General features: G+C 47.4%; 1 protein-coding gene across 3 annotated transcripts in view; it reads left to right on the forward strand.

The window, feature by feature from the left end:
* The window catches only part of LOC135558774 (laminin subunit alpha-3-like), a 112,021-nt gene that overhangs the window by 61,848 nt on the left and 29,157 nt on the right, over window positions 1-21,016 (forward strand). For 2 of the 3 annotated variants that reach the window (XM_064992892.1, XM_064992890.1), the window contains exons 20-41: window positions 113-218; window positions 493-592; window positions 849-1,005; window positions 1,418-1,586; window positions 2,627-2,769; window positions 2,889-2,992; window positions 3,255-3,411; window positions 3,601-3,764; window positions 3,967-4,075; window positions 4,280-4,377; window positions 6,050-6,245; window positions 6,734-6,860; window positions 7,792-7,931; window positions 8,728-8,843; window positions 9,178-9,389; window positions 9,469-9,673; window positions 11,962-12,106; window positions 12,394-12,534; window positions 12,879-13,040; window positions 13,786-13,887; window positions 14,026-14,109; window positions 14,213-14,443. In XM_064992892.1, coding sequence (XP_064848964.1) covers window positions 113-218; window positions 493-592; window positions 849-1,005; window positions 1,418-1,586; window positions 2,627-2,769; window positions 2,889-2,992; window positions 3,255-3,411; window positions 3,601-3,764; window positions 3,967-4,075; window positions 4,280-4,377; window positions 6,050-6,245; window positions 6,734-6,860; window positions 7,792-7,931; window positions 8,728-8,843; window positions 9,178-9,389; window positions 9,469-9,673; window positions 11,962-12,106; window positions 12,394-12,534; window positions 12,879-13,040; window positions 13,786-13,887; window positions 14,026-14,109; window positions 14,213-14,443 — 3,168 coding nt within the window. Of the gene's footprint in view, window positions 1-112; window positions 219-492; window positions 593-848; window positions 1,006-1,417; window positions 1,587-1,832; window positions 1,969-2,626; window positions 2,770-2,888; window positions 2,993-3,254; window positions 3,412-3,600; window positions 3,765-3,966; window positions 4,076-4,279; window positions 4,378-6,049; window positions 6,246-6,733; window positions 6,861-7,791; window positions 7,932-8,727; window positions 8,844-9,177; window positions 9,390-9,468; window positions 9,674-11,961; window positions 12,107-12,393; window positions 12,535-12,878; window positions 13,041-13,785; window positions 13,888-14,025; window positions 14,110-14,212; window positions 14,444-21,016 lie in introns of all 3 variants that reach the window. The other variant, XM_064992891.1, reaches the window with a different exon arrangement.

The raw sequence follows: 21,016 nt of genomic DNA on the forward strand, positions 1-21,016 counted from the left end.
TTGTCTTGGATATATTCCTTTTATTGCATGACTTAAAAATCCCAATTTACTTGGTAACATTCACCTATCACTGGCAGTTCCCCGTTAACTTCAACATGGACTCCTTTTGTAGAAAAGTGGCCAGTGTTACTGCAAGCCCGCCGTGTGCAGCCATACCTGTGACACATGCAAGGAGGGCTACTACCTGCTGCAGAAGAGGAACTATTTTGGCTGTCAAGGTGAGTCAGCTGACCAAACATGAACCAGACGGGCTTCCTATGAACACACAGCCTTTTATCTTATCCATCTCACGAATGTGTTGAGACTCAGCCTCTGAATGTTTCACAGTGCAGGGTGTGCCTTTCTTATTCTACAAAGATTGTCACTCTTGACCAAACATTGTTTGAGTAATAGATGCGTAGTTAACCTCGGGTCACGGCTTGACCTCGTGATCAGTTATGGTTGTGTGTTAATCAGAAAGACCTTGATTGACCTGCTGCTTCTCTCCGATAGGCTGCCGGTGTGATGTGGGAGGAGCCATAGGCAGAGGGTGTGATGAGATGTCTGGACAGTGCCAGTGTCGGAAGAACGTAGTGGGCCGCACCTGCACTGAGTAAGGACGGACGGAAACTAAACACAATGACATGTTTTTGACATGCTGCTTAAGTTCTCACACGAATTGGAGCAAATGTTGTTAAATGCTGATGAATGGCAAGAAACTAACAGAAAATCCTAAAACCTCCGATTTCATGCATTCTAAATCTTGACTGCCATGATTATGTTCCAAACATATGAAACATTGCTCAAGTGTTTTATTCTTCCTCTCTCTCCCTCCACCCCTTCTCTCCCCTCCTGTCTGACCGTACCAGGCCAGCACCTAACTACTACTTCCCCAGCCTGCACCACCTGAGGTATGAGGTGGAGGATGGCATCACCCCCAACGCCAGGCCCGTACGCTTCGGCTATGACCCCCAAACGTTCCCAGGATTCAGCTGGAGAGGTTACGCCATCATGTCCCCAGCGCAGGTAAGACACATGATGATGCTGATAGGTGGACCTTAAACCTGTTCCTACCTGACCTGCTTGACATCTTGATTATTTAATAGTGGCTTTTTTCCCCTTCTTCTCTAAGCCTCATTTCTGGTGTACATTCTTTGTAGAAATGCTAGATGCTGCTACAAGCATTTCTTATGATGAATATGCTTGGTGGATGGTGTTGGCTTTTGTGGTGATTGTTGTGGTGGTAGTGTATTTCTTTTGAGTGTGTTGGAGTGATTGTCGGCTGTACAGTAGCAGGCCACTCTCCCAGTCAGTCCTAACCCTGGTGTGTGTCCGAAATGGCACCCTATTCCCTGTATAGTGCACTACTTTTGACAGGGCTCTGGTCAAAAGTAGTGCCCTATATAGGGAATAAGGTGCCACCCCTGTTTCTCCTCAGCCAGAGGTGATCCTATCGTTAGCTGTGGGTTTCCCCGGCCCCTTCCACATAATGGTTCGCTACGTCACCACTACCCCCCGCAGACCCACACAGGGGCGGCGGGATAGGGGGCGAGCTCGAGCCAGGATCTTGGTGGTGGACGAGCCTGATTTTCACACTTGCTGTGACTGTAAGTGATGGGTGTTTCCCCTCTGCTCGGCTATAGCCTGGTCCCGGATCTGTTTGTGCTGTCTTGCCTACTCCTGTGGTCGTGGGACCAGGCTAGCTCTGCTCTCCTCTGTTGGTCAGCTTACTGCTCCGTCTTCCCTTTCTAACCCCCTTCTATCCCTCTACCTCTACCAGCATGGCCTTCTAGTCTACTAACAGTATTACTGTACCCCCCTCCATCAGCTGTGTCTAACTCCTGTCCCTGCAGAGTGAAGTGAGAGTAACAGTGCATGTGGACGAGGCAAGGCGATCCTTGTTCCGACTTGTCCTGCGGTACGCTAACCCCAGCAGCCAGGACAGTGTGACTGGTGGTGTAACGGCTACCTATGTCCGAGGTGGCCAAGGTAAGGCTGCCTCTCTAACTCCTGCTTCACACAACGTCATATTCGTCTCCTATCAAGCAGAAACAGTTTTATCTCCCGTGCACCCCTCAAAAACACAGGTGCACGGATACACTTACAGTATAGGCTGTAAAAGTTGTTTCATGCAAGTCTTTCCGTGATCTTTTGTTTGGCAATGCTTTACTACAGGGATGAGCAACTCCAGTCCTCTAATTTGCGCGTTCTAATCTGAAGATGAGCATTAGTTGATTATTGGAGTCGGGTGAGTTCGCTGGCTGGGACAGTGACCAAAGTGGGAACCTAATCAGGACTGGAGTTGCCCATTCCTGCATTACTACCTTGAAATGGCATGGGGTCCCTAATCACACCGTTGATGTTATACCTCGGGCGCACCTAGACAGTTTTGTTTTAACCCTAAACTGACACGCCTCATTTCGTCAACAGCTTGGCGTTTAGTTGGCTAATTGAATCAAGTGTGTCAGTTAAATCAGGTGTCCCTGAGGAGAGGGTTGGGAAACCCTGTCTTAGACTACATGAATACACGTCAACCTTGGTGCTGTTAACTGTAAGGTCTTGTGTTGCTTTGTTTAACTGTATTTAACTGTATCCTGATTGGTTGATTGAATGATTAATTCATTGATTGGTCGATTGTATCCTGCAGGGTCAGGTCAGAGTAAGGAAGTGGTGTTTCCTTCTAGCTCCTCCCCTGCCTACCTCACGGTCCCTGGGGACGGCTTCGCTGAGCCCTTCACACTGACCCCTGGGAAATGGATCATACGCATCCAGGCAGAGGGCCTTCTACTGGTGAGGCCAGGACTGTTAGCCTGTGAAACCATCTGTCAGTGACCGAAGAGAAAAAAGAGGTAGAGGAATAGGTCATAAATGTGTTCTTCTCTCTCTCTGCTCTCCACCGACCATCCCAGGACTACTTGGTGCTGCTGCCCAGTGATTACTACGAGGCTCCCTTCCTCCAGGAGAAGATCGCCCAGCCCTGCACGTACACATTCACCGCAGACAGAGACACAAAGTAATCCCCGTGTTCCCCCAATGCTCTTTACCAAGGCATACAGTTCTGTCAGGTGCATGTTGACATCAGACAGTATGTCTGTTCAATGTATGGACTGTACATACATGTAGTCTGTGCAAGGTTGTGTTGTTTAAATGCATGTTATCCCCAGACTCTGACCGCAGTTGTGTCTGTCCCTCCCTCACTCCCTCACTCACTCACTCACTCACTCACTCACTCACTCACTCACTCACTCACTCACTCACTCACTCACTCTCTCCAGCTGTCTGCTGTATAAGCACATGGCGATGAACAGGTTCAGCTCTGTGCTGGGCTCTCAGGGCCAGTTCTCCAGCCAGTGGAGACGCAGGAGGAGACAGGCCCTCGTCCGCCGGCCAACTCCAGCCCACCCCGAGATGGCCTCGCTCACCGGGAAACAGGTGGGTCTAGGTCTGGGGCTCTGCTGCGCACACACACACACACACACTAAAATATGCTCACAAACATACTTTTTGTCCCTCTTATTGTGATGGTTTATGGCTTTTATTTTATAGTTGGACAGTAAATGCGTAGTGTGACTCTGAGACGCTGCATTTGCCCTCCCCCATGTCTGTGTGTGTGTCCTGTAGGCCCAGTTACAGCTGAGCCTGCGCGTGTCTCCACCCGGTCCCTACATCCTGGTCCTGGAGTATGCCAGCGAGGTAGACACGGTCCAGAACGTCAACCTCATCATCGCTGGCCAATCAGAGAGTCATATCCAGGCCAGAGCCAACATCTACAGCTGCCATTACAGGTTTGTGTGTGTACTGTACGTTTACTGAGATTGCAATGTTCCGTTTCTGTCTTTCAGTATTGTTCACATCGTCTGTACTCGAGAGGCAGGGTTGGCAAATCATTTGTGTGCATTTTGTGTAATAAACCTGTTTTAACGCAGCTCTCCAGCTCTGTAATACCGTTGGTCATTGAGGGTGTTCATCCAATACTTGTCCATGCAGCTTCCTTTGTCGCAGTGTGGCGGTCGACGGAACCAATCGCGCTGCAGTGTTCCAGTTTACCCACAATGCCGAGCTTCTTCTACAGACCTCCACAGCCTCAATGCTGCTGGTGAGAAAGAACCCTTTTGTCATCCCGTTGCATAGCAGCAAGATCCTCACGTAATGCAGCCTCTTCTGCTGTGCCATCCTTTTTTATATTGCAGTGTGTATATTCTCTAGTAAATGGAAGGGTACCGGCTGTATCAAAGTGAGTTCATGTTCAAATGAAATCCTTGTCTTTCCTGTTGCCATTTTTGACTGTATTCCTCTGTAGTATAAAGTGTATGCAGTGCCCGCGGAGGAGTTCTCCATGGAGTACCTGGACCCCAAGGTGCTCTGCGTCTCTGTCCACGGACGCTTCACTGAGGACAGGTAAGCCGTCTTACCTCATAATACTATGTTGTAATGCCTGGGGACTTTAAGTGGCTTCTTCGAAATAGACCAGCTGGTGTTTTTGACAACTAGCAATCAGCGGCGATGAGCAAACGTGGTAGTAATAGTCGTGCCTGTATTTTCCGGGGGGGGGGGGGGGGTAGATGCTGTTGTGGGGATGCTTACCTTCCACACATCTGTTTTCCAGGTGTGATTCAATGCATTCCTCGGCCAGGGTCACTTAACTGAGGCTGTCTGATATCCAGGCCAACTTCTCCTCTCCACCTAGCACACCTGGGTTCAACTAGTACTTGTTTCCTTCCAAATACTTAAAGCTGCACTTGATTGAGCTTTCCTGATGCAATGGAACTAATGGAATAGTCCCAAAAGTGCTCATTTGTACTCTGGCAAGGCATAATCAATCACACCTTCAAAAGTATATGAAAGAAAACAAATCCGATTTGAACACTGGTCTGACAGCCCGTGACCACGCCAGAATTTACTGCCATGGTTGCTGCTGATGACTAGTTGTCAGCAGCACCGGTCCTGTTATTATACGGATAGTTTCTACAAGCTATTTTTACACCGCTTTCAGTGTAAACTCCACTATTGTTTAAGGTAATAATCAAGGTGATATCTCAGGGAAAATAAACAGTGAAAGTGAGGGGGAAAACCCTGGTCAAGACTGTAACTGTTTTTGTTGGTGGAAGAGGGAGTAGACCAAAGTGCAGCGTGGTAAGCGTTCATGTTGTAAATTTAATCAAAACTGAACACTAAACAAAATAACAACGAGGAATGACGAGAACGAAACAGTTCTGTCAGGTGATCCACACAAAACAGAAAACAACCCACAGCTCAAGGGCGAAACCAGGCTGCCAAAGTATGGTTCTCAATCAGAGACGATTGACAGCTGACATCAGGCCAAACACATAGAAATACAAACATAGAACAAAACTTAGAATACCCACACACATCACACCATGACCAAACTAAAAATAGAAACATACAAAGCAATCTACGGTCAGGGCGTGACAAAGACACTTGTTGTTTGATGCTGATGGTTCAGGCACATTACAAAAGGCCTTTCCTTTCATGTTGTTCTGCTGTTTCCACAAAGCAAAATAAGGAGGGAAAGCATGAAAAGATCAGCCCCACATCAGGCCTGAGAAAACACATAGCTTGCCAAGAATTGGTGATAAGAGGATTGATAAGGACTTAAAACCGAGAAAAGAAAGAGTGAGGTTTTGACTCGAAGGGACTTTTTTTTTTTTTGAGATCGCGAAATGGGTCTTTGTTGGTCAGTGAGAGTGGATGAAGGAGAACGATAGAGAGAGTTAATGGGGTTAAGATCAAGTCTGAGGGCATAGGGGATTGAGGTTTGCTCCACTCAAGAAAAGTGTGTGTGAGAGATGTAGGGGCTTCTATACATTGATGAGAGAGAATGTGATAGTTATAGGATGTCTACATGTGAAAGCTGTTTCCTCCAGGTCACAACCTTTATGTGGTCACTGCCCCTGCTAATAACCAGTCACATTGTATCCCAGTAGTGCTTAGCAAACACATCAGAAGCTGCTTCTGAAATGTACCCTGGTCAAATGTAGTGCACTATATGTAGGGAATAGGGTGCTGTTTCAGACTCATCAACCTGTCCCCCTTTCTTTCTTCCCTCCAGTCAGTACTGTGTTCCCAGCCAGTACGACAGGCCCTCCACAGCGCTGGTTCTGGACGCAGCTCGGGACGCACACCCCTCCTCCCCACAGGCCGTCCCCCAGCAGAGGGAGAGTGAAGAGTGGAGACGAGGACAACAGGCAGGGGGATTCCCTTTCCCTGGAGCCCAGAGTGAAGGGGTACTACTCAAATCTCCCCAGGTACATGCATGGAGCTGGGCCTGTATAATTGATTTTACCTTTATTTAACTAGGCAAGTCAGTTAAGAACAAATTCTCATTTTCAACGATGGCCTAGGAACAGTGGGTTAACTGCCTGTTCAGGGGCTGAACGACAAATTTGTACCTTGTCAGCTCGGGGATATCAACTTGCAACCTTTCGGTTACTCGTCCAACGCTCTAACCACTAGGCTACCTGCCGCCCCAATAATGCTGCTGCTGCTACTGCTGCTGCTTGGAGTGGGACCATGTGGGGCATGTGGGGCTTGAGATATGAAGCCCACAGCTTCACTAACATTAATTGCAGTAACATCCCTACAGGGTTACAGTATATAGTTAACGAGCAGGTTTTTAAGTGGTACGAAGCACATTTCTGTGGAAACGGACAACAAAATCTAATTTGATCTTATCTCTGTGGCGTTTACACGTTCCTCCACGTTGTGTTCCTTCTCTGTTCCTCTATTCCTCCAGACAGAGATCCGTTTCAGTGCCAGGGTGCCAGTTCCTGGCAGGTATGTGTTTGTGGTCCACTACTGTCAAGCTGAACACACCACCTTCCCTGTGGAGGTACGGGTGGATGCCGGACACACGTGGGCCGGTGAGTTTAGTGTGAAGCCGTTGATCCAGATTGATATGGTTGGATAGAGAGTGTATATGATCCAGGATCTTACTGACCCCGACATCATCCTAGATGTAATGAAATGGATGTCATGAACATACAGTAGCAGCTAGTCCCCTATTCTATGGGAGTATTGTCTGGGAGAGCCTGTTGTGTGTTTTGGGGCTTCTAGTGGACTCTGGAGCTCGGGTGATTCCCTTTTAAGAGGGGATCACTCCTCCCTCTCCTCCCTGCTCTCACCTCCCCTCTCCCACCCCCCATCCTCTCTCCTCCCCTCTTTCTCCTCTCCTCCCCTCTTTCACCTCTCTCACCTCCCCCTCCTCCCCTCTCATCCATTCTCTCACCTCCTCTCCTCCCCTCTTTCACCTCTCCTCCCCTCTTTCACCTCTCTTCCCCTCACTCACCTCCTCCTCTCTCCTCCCTTCTCTCTCCTCCCCACTCTCTCCTCTCTCTCCTCCCCGCTCCTCCTCTATCCTCCCCTCTATCTTCTCTCCTTCCCTCTCACCTCACCTCATCTCTCCTCCCCTCTCTCCCCTCATCTCTCCTCCTCTCATCTCTCCACCCCTCTCTCTCACCTCTCCTCTCTCTCCTCCCCCTCCTCCTCCCCCTCTCACCTCCCCTCTCCTCCTCTCACCTCCCCTCTCTCTCCTCCCTGCTCTTCCTCTGTCCTCCTCTCTCTTCCCCTCTCTATACCCGCTTCCCTCTTTTTACCCCTCCCTACTACTGCTCCACCCACCTAATACACCCCCTCTCCTCTCATCACGCTTTCTCCTCTCCTCCTTCTACTACTTGCTCTCTCTCCTCCCCTCTATCTTCCCAAACGCTGGTCCTTCTCCCAATCCCCCTTCTTCCTCTACGACTACGCCTCCTTACACCCTGCTGCACCCCCACCTTCCTCTCTCTACCTCAGGCACTGTGAATGCCTCTTTCTGCCCGGGAGTCTCCTGCTGCAGGGAGGTGGTCATCGCTGAGAGGCGCATCGCTCTGGACCTTCCCCAGCAAGACATGGCCATCTCTCTCAAGGTTCCACCCGGGAAGACCCTCACTCTGGTCAGTTTTTTCATGTCAGCCACTATTACTCTATCAATTAGCCTACTTACAGTTGATCATTATTGCCTATTAAGGAAGGAGGAGAACGCCTTCCTCAGGAAAACCTTCACTCTCGTCCAATGTGGTTATGCCTGTAGTGTGATTCAGGAGGATTTAGAAGTCTATGATATGCTGTATTAGACTTTTGCCAGGTTTGCATGGTACTGCTCTCTGGCCTCCGTGTTTGATCATGTCCCAAACAACTACTAAACAACCGGCGGTCTGTATTCTACCTGGCAACCCCCACTCCGCCCAATTAGAGCTAAGCTCTCAAATCCAGTAAGCCAATAATGCTTACAGCTAAGTTTGTATTTGCTGTCGGCTGTTTATTATAGCATAATTATGATATCATAATTAACATACCCCGCCTGGGTTGAGGTCAATCCCATTTAAAAGTCAGTCTATTCAGAATGTAAACCAAATTCCAATTCCAGATGCTTCTAATTTAAAAGCATTGAAAATCATTTGAACGTCTGTGTGTACTTCCTGAATTGCCTGGAATTGAAATGGAATTGACCTCAACCCTGTGTGACCTCAATAGTCTCCCACCGCAGATAAGACCAACCACAAAACAGTTCAGTATCGCTGAAATACCCTGTGGTTTGTGTGTGTTTTATAAATGTTATCATTGTTAAGTCTGTCAGGTAAAACGGTTTCTTACGCTATATGCTAAGTCTCAACGTGGGCGTTTCTGAGAGAGATAAGCCGGCAACATTGTCGTTTGGTTTTGAAGGTTTGTTTTGTACCGACTCTTCAGGATTACATCTTGGTGGTTCCTGACGATAGCTACACCCCTGATCTCCTGAAAGAGAAGCCGTTTGATAAGTCATCTGATTTCACCAGGCAGTGTGGAGGACCAAGCTTTTCTATCGAGTGAGTATTCAGTTCAGTGATCGTGTGCCAGTTGGTTTCTCAAGACTATGACCAAGCAAAACCACGCGCCCTGTGGAATGGAATCAACAGCTTTGCTGAGTGATATGAAGATGACGTCATTCAGTATGATTGTAATTGCAGGATCATATCATGTTTATTTGAAACTTCAATTTCGACTTTGTGTGGTGAAATTAACGGGGGGGGTGGATTATTATAATATTTTTTTTAAGGGAGTAGTTGTTTTTAATGTGTGGATGATCAATACTCAGAGATTTTCATAACTACTTTATTTGATTGACCCCTAACCCCAAATGTTTTCTTCCTGTTCCAACAGCCCCAGAACGTCCTCCCAGTTCTGCAGAGACTCAGCCCGCTCCCTGGTAGCAGCCTATAGTGACGGGGCCCTGCCCTGCTACTGCGACAAATCAGGGGCCACGGTGCCCACCTGTAACCCTGTAGGGGGCCAGTGTCCCTGTAGGCCCCATGTGATCGGTCGGCAGTGTACACGATGTGCCACAGGATACTATGGCTTCCCATACTGTAGACGTAAGTAGATTTCAGATACTAAAATGTCTCACACACACACATAGTTTCTTACCCTAACCTGTCTATGCCCCCCCCCCAGCGTGTGAGTGTGGCCAGCGGCTGTGCCACGAGGTGACGGGTCAGTGTATCTGCCCGCCCCAGACAGTGAAGCCAGTCTGTGATGTGTGTGAGAGCCAGACGTTCAGCTACCACCCTCTAGTGGGCTGTGAGGGCTGTGACTGCTCCCCCAACGGAGTCAGGCCCAACGCAGGGAGAGACTGTGACCGTGACACGGGACAGTGCACGTGAGTAGAGCTCTGTGTAGAGACTAAATCCACATAAAAAAATACTACAGTTTACTATAGAATACTACAGTACTTACTATGTAATTGTGTAGTAAACTGTAATCTACTATATAATACTATACTACACACTGTAGTATCCCTCGATCATGTGTAGTACTTAGTGTAGAATGGTATAGCATACTGTGGAATACTATAGTAAATACTGCAATATTAATTAGCATATATCCTGTCCATTCCCCTCCTCCATATCCCAATTTGTGCCACCTGTAAGTGAGAAACAAGTATAGACCATATATTGTGTTCCCTATGGTTATAGAAAAGAGTTCAGAACCCAGTCCTACCTACCTACAGGCTATAGAACATTTGCTGTAGGTTTCCTAAAGGAGAAAGCTCTCCGCTTCTATGTCAAAGATAATAAGAAAATGAGCACTACAATAAATACGACAGTCCGCAAACACACCCCAGTAAATACTTGAGGCCCGAGGTGGTGTGGTATATGGCCAATATAACACAGGTAAGGGCTGTTCTTGCACTCGTGCCTGGACACAGCCCTTACCTGTGGTATATTGGCCATATGCCACAAACCCCCAAGGTGCCTTATTGCTATTGTAAACTGGTTACCAACATAATTAGAGCAGTAAAAATAAATGTTTTGTCATACCCTTGGTATGCCAATCAGCATTCAGGGCTCGATCCACCCAGTTTATAATACAGTTTATACAACGGGTGGGACTAATCCTGAATGTTGATTGGTTAAAACCGCATTCCAGCCGGTGTTTATAACACAAGTTACCACAGGCTAAATCTATGACATTAAAATGCCTTTTTACTCTGTTCCATCTGATTGCAGAATCCACTGTCTCATCAGCAGAGTCAGAGAAGTTATAAACTTGATCTTCACTATAAAAAGCATCTAGACATTATCTCACATTTCTTTTAGACTAACATTTAGTTTTCAACAGCGGAGATTTGTATAAACGCTGTCTGTCTATCCGACCATTTAAACATTGTTTCAATATTCAAATTCAATCTCCTGCTGTCCCATAGTAATGAACGAGAGTCGGGACCAGACAGACAGGCAGCGTTTCTCAGCCAATCGAAATCATGAATCAGCATCATGTCCAAAAAAAGGTCAAATGAAACGCAGCTAATTTGCGGTCTTTCCAGCTTCAATTTGAAGTGATTGTGTTACTGTAGCTGTGTTGTTGGCGAGCTCCTCTGAACAACGGTGTCCTAACGAGTGAGCGTCTTTTCTATGCCAGGCGAAATAAATGTCACTAGAAAACAGATTAAACAAATGCAAATGCAGCTACTTTGCTGTTATTCTGGCTCCACTATTTGACGTGACTGTAAGTTAGTCGTAGTTGTCTAGCTAGCAAGCAAGGGATAAGAACGTTGCCCCTCAGTATGGCAATGGAACATTTAGAAGGAATGACTGTGTCACATCCATAGATACAGAACAAAAAGACTGAACGACTGGGTCGCGACTCTAGATTTGTGTCGGGACTATTATCTTGTGGAATTAATAAAAATAAAGTTTTTAATGAAACGTCCACTTAAATATACTACTGTTATTTTACTACAGTATTTTTATTTTATTTTACCTTTATTTAACCAGGCAGGTCAGTTAAGAACAAATTCTTATTACTCGTCCGGTTACTCGTCCAATGCTCTAACCACTAGGCTACCCTGCCGCCCCATTTATACTATAGTAAACTGTAAATACTACAGTATACTGCAGTAAAGTCTGCAAATACACTACAGTGAATACTATTGTATTTCTTACCATAGTATACACCAGGGTTACCCACGTTTTCTGAGTAAAAAAAACACTCTTTTTTTTTCTTCACCTGGAATTCAGCTGATTTAAAAAAAAATCTGTTCCCAAGTATTCCCACTCATAATCAGGAGACAAGTCATCGTATACAAATATAAGCAAGATTTGAAGTGATTATGTTTTTGTGAAATATTACATCTGTTTGGGCTTCATGCGGTCAATTTGCAGTCTATTTGTCAATATGATCCGGCCCCCAGACCACCTGCTCAAGAAAGAAATTATCCCTTGGCGGAATCTAGTTGGTGATCCCTGGTAAACACTATAGTATTTCATATAGGAAACACCACACACGGTAAAGGTTGTGGAGTGCTGAATGAGATTCTCTTGTCATTATTTCGCACCTTTCCTCTTATAAGACATGGCCAGTAGCTGAATATTTGAACATGCTGTGGATGAGATTTCCAAGTACAATCATGTTAATTGTATGTGTATTTGTTCTGTGTGTGTGAAGGTGTAAGCCCAGGATTGGTGGGCGGCAGTGTGACCGGTGTGCTGCAGGGTTCTACAGGTTCCCAGACTGTCTCCCATGTAGCTGTAACCAGGGAGGGGTCACACCTGATATATGTCACCCAGACACAGGACAGTGCCTCTGCAAGGTGACTTATAATGCTGTGTGCTTTTAAACAATCATTCGTAATATTAGGATTGTCTAAATGAAGTGTCAAATCGCAAATAGTGTGTTAAATCTACGTCTTTAACATGTCGACCAGACTTTCTCAGGGTCGATCATCTAATTTAGCCTCAAATAAACTAACATCTCTGAGGGCTTCTCTACTGGGAAACAATGTGATTGGTTATTAGCAGGGTCACAGTGACCAGGAAAAGGTTGTGACCTGTGACATCTGGAGGTAACAGTAAGCAGCCGTATGTCCTGTTGTTGTAGAGGAACGTGCAGGGTGCCCGCTGTGATGCCTGTAGAGACGGGTCCTTCCACTTTGACCCCTCCCACCCCAGAGGCTGCGTCAGCTGCTTCTGCTTTGGAGCCACCGACCAGTGCCAGAGCTCTGGCAAACGCAGGGGGAAGGTGTGTGCGTGGCGCATGCGTACATGCTTGTGTATGTGTGTGTGTTTCTGAAATTTTATAGGCATTTTCATTGATACATACTTTCCGTGCCACAGAAATGTGAAATAAGTTGTAATTACACTGTACCTGTTCAGACACATGATCAAACCCTTATCTAGCTAAAGGATCCGTGTTGAAACAACCCACATTCCCTGGAGTGGATATACCCACAGCTTTGCCACACCTGCAGAACATAACTCCATTGCACACAGCATGCTATTATATTCCTATGTACATAATGGCATTTTACCAAACCATAGGCCGATAGTATATAGTACAATCCTCTTTCCCTTCGCCTCCACTAGTTTATGGACATGCGTGGCTGGCGTCTGGAGAGGGATGACCAGGAGGAGGTGGCATCAGTCCTCAACCCGTCCAGTAACACTGTGGTAGCAGACGTACAGGAGTTGCCTGGCACTACCCAGCTCCTCCACTGGGTGGCGCCACCATCCTACCTGGTAGACCGGGTGAGTAGAGAGTGGAACTTGAGAGGAGGACATGTACTGTTGGAATAGAATAGCTCAGTTTAAAAAAAGAGGACATGTTTCTGTAATATTTGGAAGTTATTTTTATATGAGACTTGAGCATTTTTAACATTTGATCAGTTGTTATTTAGCTGTGGATTCAGTGACAAGAACAGAAGGCAGGGCTTCAAGCAGCTGCCATTGAGCCTAAATAACAGTGCTTTAACAGTTCGACACTGGGTCCTGTACCAGTCCCATTGACTGTGACTGATAGTCAGGGTTGGGGAATAACTGATTACATGTAATCTGATTACAAAAAACTAAATGTAATCAGTTCTGTTACCATCAAAAATATTGTAATCAGATTACAGATATTTTTGAAAAACTAGATGATTAGTTCTTGAATTACCTTTAAATTCAGAAATTATTTTTGGGAAAAATACATTGACACCTTTCTGTTTTCTCACTGACATTCAATTCAGCATTGTTCCACTCGATCTAGTCTGACCACAAGTCAGAGACCACTTTGATGACACACCAAATGTGTTTGATGGATCCTTTTTGTCTTCTTCTAATGTCTCTTAAGGGGAAAGTAATCCAAAAGTAATCAGATTACATCACTGGGTTGGGGTAATCAAAAAATGACGTTACTGATTACAATTTTGGACAGGTAACTAGTAACTGTAACGCATTACATTTAGAAAGTATCCTACCCAACCATGCTGATAGTGTTCCGCTCCTGTCTCAGGTGTCGTCCTATGGGGGCTACCTCACCTACCAGGCTAAGTCCTTTGGGATTCCCAGTGAGGGGATGTCGCTGATGGACCGCAGACCTGATGTCCTGCTCAGTGTACGTACATTATGACACATTGTATCATCACTCACGGCTAATTATGACATCTCTCTAATTGGTGTATAAGTCATATATATATATATGATGACTTCCTGTTTTGAGTAACCCAGTGTTATTTGTCTGCAAATTTCTCAGGGCCAGGAGATGACCCTGGTCCACATGTCCCCACATACCCCTCATCCTGACAGACTCCACCAGAGCAGAGTCCAGCTAGTGGAGGTAAAACCGAGTCCTTATTCCATCTGTTGTGAACACATATAATAACATTTGATCAGTCCTCAACATTTCCAATCCCTCACTAACCCCTGTCTGTTCTGTTTAGGGGAATTGGCGTCACTCCGGCACCAACCGTCCTGTGTCCAGAGAGGATCTGATGGAAGTCCTGGCAGGGCTGGTTGGTCTGAGGGTGCGGGCCCTCTACTTCACCCAGAGCCAGAGACTCAGCCTGGGGGAGGTGGGCCTGGAGGAGGCCACAGACACAGGGGCCGGGGGCCCTGCCAGCACCGTGGAGGAGTGTGCCTGTTCCGCTCTCTACAGAGGAGACTCCTGCCAGGTGAGACAGATCTCATTCACTCTTAGTCCCCTAGGTGCCTCATGTAGATCTACAGGGATCATATATAATACTTTTAAAGTAACTGCCCAGAGTTTCCAGATTTCTATGAAATATGACATAGAATTACTTACACTAAGTGTACAAAACATTAAGAACACCTGCTCTTTCCATGACATAGACTGACCAGGTGATTCCAGGTGAAAGCTATGATCCCTTATTGATATCACTTGATAAAGTCACTTCAATCAGTGTAGATGAAGGGGAGGAGACAGATTAAATAAGGATGTTAAACCTTGAGGCAATTGAGACACGTTTTGTGTATGTGTACCATGGGCAAGACAAAAGATTTAAGTGCCTTTGAACGGGGTGTGGTAGTAGGTGTCAGGCGCATCGGTTTGTGTCAAGAACTGCAACGCTGCTGGGTTTTTCATGCTCAACAGTTTCTCATGTGTATAAACAATGGTCCACCACCCAAAGGACATCCAACCATCTTCACAGAACTGTGGAAAGCATTGGAGTCAACATGGGCCAGCATCCCTGTGGAACGCTTTCGACACCTTGTAGAGCCCATGCCCTGACTAATTGAGGTGGTTTTGAGGGCAAAGGGGGAGGGGGGGGGGGGGGGGGGGGGGTAAACCTCAATATTAGGAAGTTGTTCTTAATGTTCTGTACATCCTGTGTACAATATGATTGAAATAGTTTTCCTTCCCAAAATGTTTAATTAGCTATGACAAAAATAAGCTTTTCTGTGTTGGAATGGTGTGGGCTTACCTCAACAACCAAATGGTGTGGGCTTACCTCAACAACCGAATGGTGTGGGCTTACCTCAACAACCGAATGGTGTGGGCTTACCTCAACAACCGAATGGTGTGGGCTTACCTCAACAACAGAATGGTGTGGGCTTACCTCAACAACAGAATGGTGTGGGCTTACCTCAACAACAGAATGGTGTGGGCTTACCTCAACAACCGAATGGTGTGGGCTTACCTCAACAACAGAATGGTGTGGGCTTACCTCAACAACAGAATGGTGTGGGCTTACCTCAACAACAGAATGGTGTGGGCTTACCTCAACAACAGAATGGTGTGGGCTTACCTCAACAACCGAATGGTGTGGGCTTACCTCAACAACAGAATGGTGTGGGCTTACCTCAACAACAGAATGGTGTGGGCTTACCTCAACAACCGAATGGTGTGGGCTTACCTCAACAACAGAATGGTGTGGGCTTACCTCAACAACAGAATGGTGTGGGCTTACCTCAACAACCGAATGGTGTGGGCTTACCTTAACAACAGAATGGTGTGGGCTTACCTCAACAACAGAATGGTGTGGGCTTACCTCAACAACAGAATGGTGTGGGCTTACCTCAACAACAGAATGGTGTGGGCTTACCTCAACAACAGAATGGTGTGGGCTTACCTCAACAACCGAATGGTGTGGGCTTACCTCAACAACCGAATGGTGTGGGCTTACCTTAACAAAAGAATGGTGTGGGCTTACCTCAACAACAGAATGGTGTGGGCTTACCTCAACAACAGAATGGTGTGGGCGTATACCGTCATTAAAAATATTGCAGGCAAGTAAATCACTGATTGGCCAGCGCATCATCCTTTTAAAAGTGAGATTTTCACTGGGAAGTTACTGAGAGAGTACTCCATAGTTGCCTTGGTGTTTTTGTTATTTTGGAGATGGTAATGAGTCCAAGGATAGGTGGGCTTTTAGCTCTCAGATGCTCATCAAGTGTGTAAGGGCTGGGGGCTATGTCCTAGGGGTCAGTTTGGGATTGGGAAAGAGAGGGGGCGAGACAGAGGGAGAAAATGATTAGGAGAAAGTAAGAGAGAGGAAGAGGACAGGAGGGGCTGAGAGGGAGAGGTGTCGACCGACCGATCGAGTCATTTTGGAGAAGAGAAGAGCGAGAACTGCCCTCCCCGCTGTGGGGTTTTTGTCGTGACACGCCCTAACAATGGTGCCACGCCCAGCCTGGGGTGAGTGAGGTCACTGGCAGGCAGAGGAAAAATCCATCAGCCCGTTGAAGAGCCAGCGGCTTAAACAAGCCTTTGTGGAATGTCCCGGAATAAAGTGTGTGTGTTTCATCAGCCAAGCCCAGTAGCCCGAGGGAGAGGGATAAGATGCACAATCACGCAGACATAATATTAAAGATTATACCACTGCTGTAAACCACTCCGTTGCCATAGTAACAGCACTTCAAATCAAATACAATAAAAAAAAACATACAGTACGACATTTAGAACGTTAGAACCAAATTATTCCCTGAGGTTGTTTAGTACGCAGGTGGTTCTCCCTCTCCAATTAGGAAAAGTTGGATGGAAGCATTTTCCCCCTCAGAATCCACGTATTAAATGGAACGACTGTAAATGTATGCATTTTCAGTGTGTACAATTCCACGGTAACAGAGTGATGCTGAATGACGGCACAAACCACACAAATCGTCACTCTGTTACTGAACTGAAATGTGTTTTTGTAAAAGGTGCAGTGAATTAAAATCATGATACCATCTAAACCGCTGTGAAATATCTTTTCCATAACCAAAAATATTGTATTTTCAGCTGTTCGAAGCTGAAAGTAAAAGACACAAAATCCAAATGTAAGAACGGGAAGCATAGAAATAGCGCTTCTTAGGCTTGTTGTCAATAAGAATGACAGATCTATAACTCACGTTTCTACGTGAATTTGGTCGGATCTCCCAAATAGTTACATATTGCAGCCTTAAGTCGTCATTGTGCATAGAGTTGTATGGTTTGTTTAACTGTTATGAACTTGAGTGAAGACCCTAACGCGGTTTTAACAGAAAACAGAGTTCTTTAATAAAAAACAGGAATGGCATAAATCCTCTTCCAACGTAGTCAATGGAACAAAAGAACGTAGTATAATGCTGTTTGCACCTGCCATGCAGACTCCGACAGGACAGGACAAGGTGGAAGCAAACGAGACGACAGCTTGCTTCTGGCATCAAAAAACACAAACAAGAATCAGACCCTGAAAGTAGCAGGAACAGAGAAAGAAATAGAGACCTAATCAGAGGGGGAAGAGAGAACAGGTGGGGAAAGAGAGAATGAGCTAGTTAGGGAAATGTAGAACAGCTGAGGGATGAGAGACAGAGAAGGTAACCTAAAAAGACCAGCAGAGAGAGAGAATGAAGAGAAAGGACAGGAACAGACATAACAAGACATGACAGTACCCCCCCCACTCACCGAGCGCCTCCTGGCGCACTCGAGGAGGAAACCTGGCGGCAACGGAGGAAATCATCGATCAGCGAACGGTCCAGCACGTCCCGAGAGGGAACCCAACTCCTCTCCTCAGGACCGTACCCTCCCAATCCACTAGGTACTGATGACCACGGCCCCGAGGGCGCATGTCCAAAATCTTACGAACCCTGTAGATGGGTGCGCCTCGACAAGGATGGGGGGAGGGACGAGCGGGGGCGCGAAGAACGGGCTTAACACAGGAGACATGGAAGACCGGGTGAACGCGACGAAGATAGCGCGGGAGAAGAAGTCGCACTGCGACAGGATTAATGACCTGGGAAATACGGAACGGACCAATGAACCGCGGGGCCAACTTGCGAGAAGCTGTCTTAAGGGGAAGGTTCTGAGTGGAGAGCCATACTCTCTGACCGCAACAATATCTAGGACTCTTGGTCCTACGCTTATTAGCGGCCCTCACAGTCTGCGCCCTATTACGGCAAAGTGCCGACCTGACCCCTTCCAGGTGCGCTCGCAACGCTGGACAAAAGCCTGAGCGGAGGGGACGCAGGACTCGGCGAGCTGAGATGAGAACAGCGGAGGCTGGTACCCGAGGCTACACTGAAAAGGGGATAGACCGGTAGCAGACGAGGGAAGCGAGTTGTGGGCGTACTCTGCCCAGGGGAGCTGTTCTGACCAAGACGCAGGGTTACGAAAAGAAAGACTGCGTAAAATGCGACCAACAGTCTGATTGGCCCGTTCGGCTTGACCGTTAGACTGGGGATGAAAGCCGGACGAGAGACTGACGGAAGCCCCAATCAAACGGCAAAACTCCCTCCAAAATTGAGACGTGAACTGCGGGCCTCTGTCGGAAACGACGTCAGACGGAAGGCCATGAATTCGGAAAACATTCTCGATAATGATCTGAGCCGTCTCCTTAGCAGAAGGGAGCTTATCGAGAGGAATGAAATGAGCCGCCTTAGAGAATCTATCGACAACCGTAAGAATAACTGTCCTCCCCGCTGATGAAGGCAGTCCGGTGATAAAATCTAAAGCGATGTGAGACCACGGTCGAGAGGGAATGGGAAGCGGTCTGAGACGGCCGGCAGGAGGAGAGTTCCCAGATTTAGTCTGCGCGCAGACCGAACAAGCGGCGACAAATCGACGCGCGTCACGTTCCCGAGTGGGCCACCAGAAACGCTGGCGAATGGAAGCGAGCGTACCCCGAACGCCGGGGTGGCCGGCTAACTTGGCAGAGTGGGCCCACTGAAGAACGGCCGGACGAGTAGGAACGGGAACGAACAGAAGGTTCCTAGGGCAAGCTCGCGGCGACGGAGTGTGAGCGAGTGCTTGCTTTACCTGCCTCTCAATTCCCCAGACAGTCAACCCGACAACACGCCCCTCAGGGAGAATCCCATCGGGGTCGGTGGAGACCTCAGAAGAACTGAAGAGACGAGATAAAGCATCAGGTTTGGTGTTTTTTGAGCCCGGACGATAAGAAATAACAAACTCGAAACGAGCGAAAAACAGAGCCCAACGAGCCTGACGCGCATTAAGTCATTTGGCTGAACGGATGTACTCAAGGTTCCTATGGTCAGTCCAAACGACAAAAGGAACGGTCGCCCCCTCCAACCACTGTCGCCATTCGCCTAGGGCTAAGCGGATGGCGAGCAGTTCGCGATTACCAACATCATAGTTACGTTCTGACGGCGATAAGCGATGAGAAAAAAACGCGCAAGGATGGACCTTGCCGTCAGAGAGAGAGCGCTGAGAAAGAATGTCTCCCACGCCCACCTCTGACGCGTCAACCTCAACAACAAACTGTCTAGAGATGTCAGGTGTAACAAGAATAGGTGCGGATGTAAAACGATTCTTAAGAAGATCAAAAGCTCCCTGGGCGGAAACGGACCACTTAAAGCACGTCTTAACAGAAGTAAGGGCTGTGAGAGGAGCTGCCACCTGACCGAAATTACGGATGAAACGACGGTAGAAATTAGCGAAGCCCAGAAAGCGCTGCAGCTCGACGCGTGACTTAGGAACGGGCCAATCAATGACAGCCTGGACCTTAGCGGGATCCATCTTAATGCCCTCAGCGGAAATAACGGAACCGAGAAAAGGGACAGAGGCGGCATGAAAAGTGCACTTCTCAGCCTTCACATAAAGACAGTTCTCCAAAAGGCGCTGGAGGACGTTGCCGCACGTGCTGAACATGAATCGAGAGAGACGGTGAAAAAATCAGGATATCGTCCATGTAAACGAAAACAAAAATGTTCAGCATGTCTCTCAGGACGTCGTTAACTAGTGCCTGAAAGACAGCTGGAGCGTTAACGAGGCCGAAAGGAAGAACCCGGTATTCAAAGTGCCCTAACGGAGTGTTAAACGCCGTCTTCCACTCGTCCCCCTCCCTGATGCGCACGAGATGGTAGGCGTTACGAAGGTCCAATTTGGTGAAAAACCTGGCTCCCTGCAGGATCTCGAAGGCTGAAGACATAAGAGGAAGCGGATAACGATTCTTAACTGTTATGTCATTCAGCCCTCGATAATCCACGCATGGGCGCAGGGACCCGTCCTTCTTCTGAACAAAAAGAACCCCGCGCCGGCGGGGGAGGAGGAGGAGACTATGGTACCGGCGTCGAGCGAAACCGACAAATAATCCTCGAGAGCCTTACGTTCGGGAGCCGACAGAGAGTATAATCTACCCCGGGGGGAGTAGTTCCCGGAAGGAGATCAATACTACAGTCATACGACCGGTGTGGAGGGAGAGAAGTGGCCTTGGAACGACTGAACACCGTGCGCAGATCGTGATACTCCTCCGGCACCCCTGTCAAATCGCCAGGCTCCTCCTGTGAAGAAGAGACAGAGGAAACAGGAGGGATAGCAGACATTAAACAGGTTACATGACAAGAAACATTCCAGGATAGGATAGTATTACTAGACCAATTAATAGAAGGGTTATGGCGCACTAGCCAGGGATGACCCAAAACAACAGGTGTAAAAGGTGAACGAAAAATTAAAAAAGAAATGGTTTCGCTATGATTACCAGAGACAGTGAGGGTTCAAGGCAGCGCCTCACGCTGAATCTTGGGGAGAGAACTACCATCTAAAGCGAACAAGGCCCTGGGCTCCCCTAACTGTCTGAGAGGAATGTCATGTTCCCGAGCCCAGGTCTCGTCCATAAAACAGCCCTCCGCCCCAGAGTCTATCAAGGCACTGCAGGAAGCAGATGAACCGGGCCAGCGGAGATGGACCGGAAAGGTAGTGCGTGATCCAGAAGGAGAGGCCTGAGTAGTTGCGCTCACCAGTAGCCCTCCTCTTACTGATGAGCTCTGGCTTTTACTGGACATGAGGTGACAAAATGACCAGCGGAGCC

This window comes from Oncorhynchus masou, chromosome 17 (genome assembly GCF_036934945.1).
Source record: "Oncorhynchus masou masou isolate Uvic2021 chromosome 17, UVic_Omas_1.1, whole genome shotgun sequence".
NCBI lineage: Eukaryota > Metazoa > Chordata > Actinopteri > Salmoniformes > Salmonidae > Oncorhynchus > Oncorhynchus masou.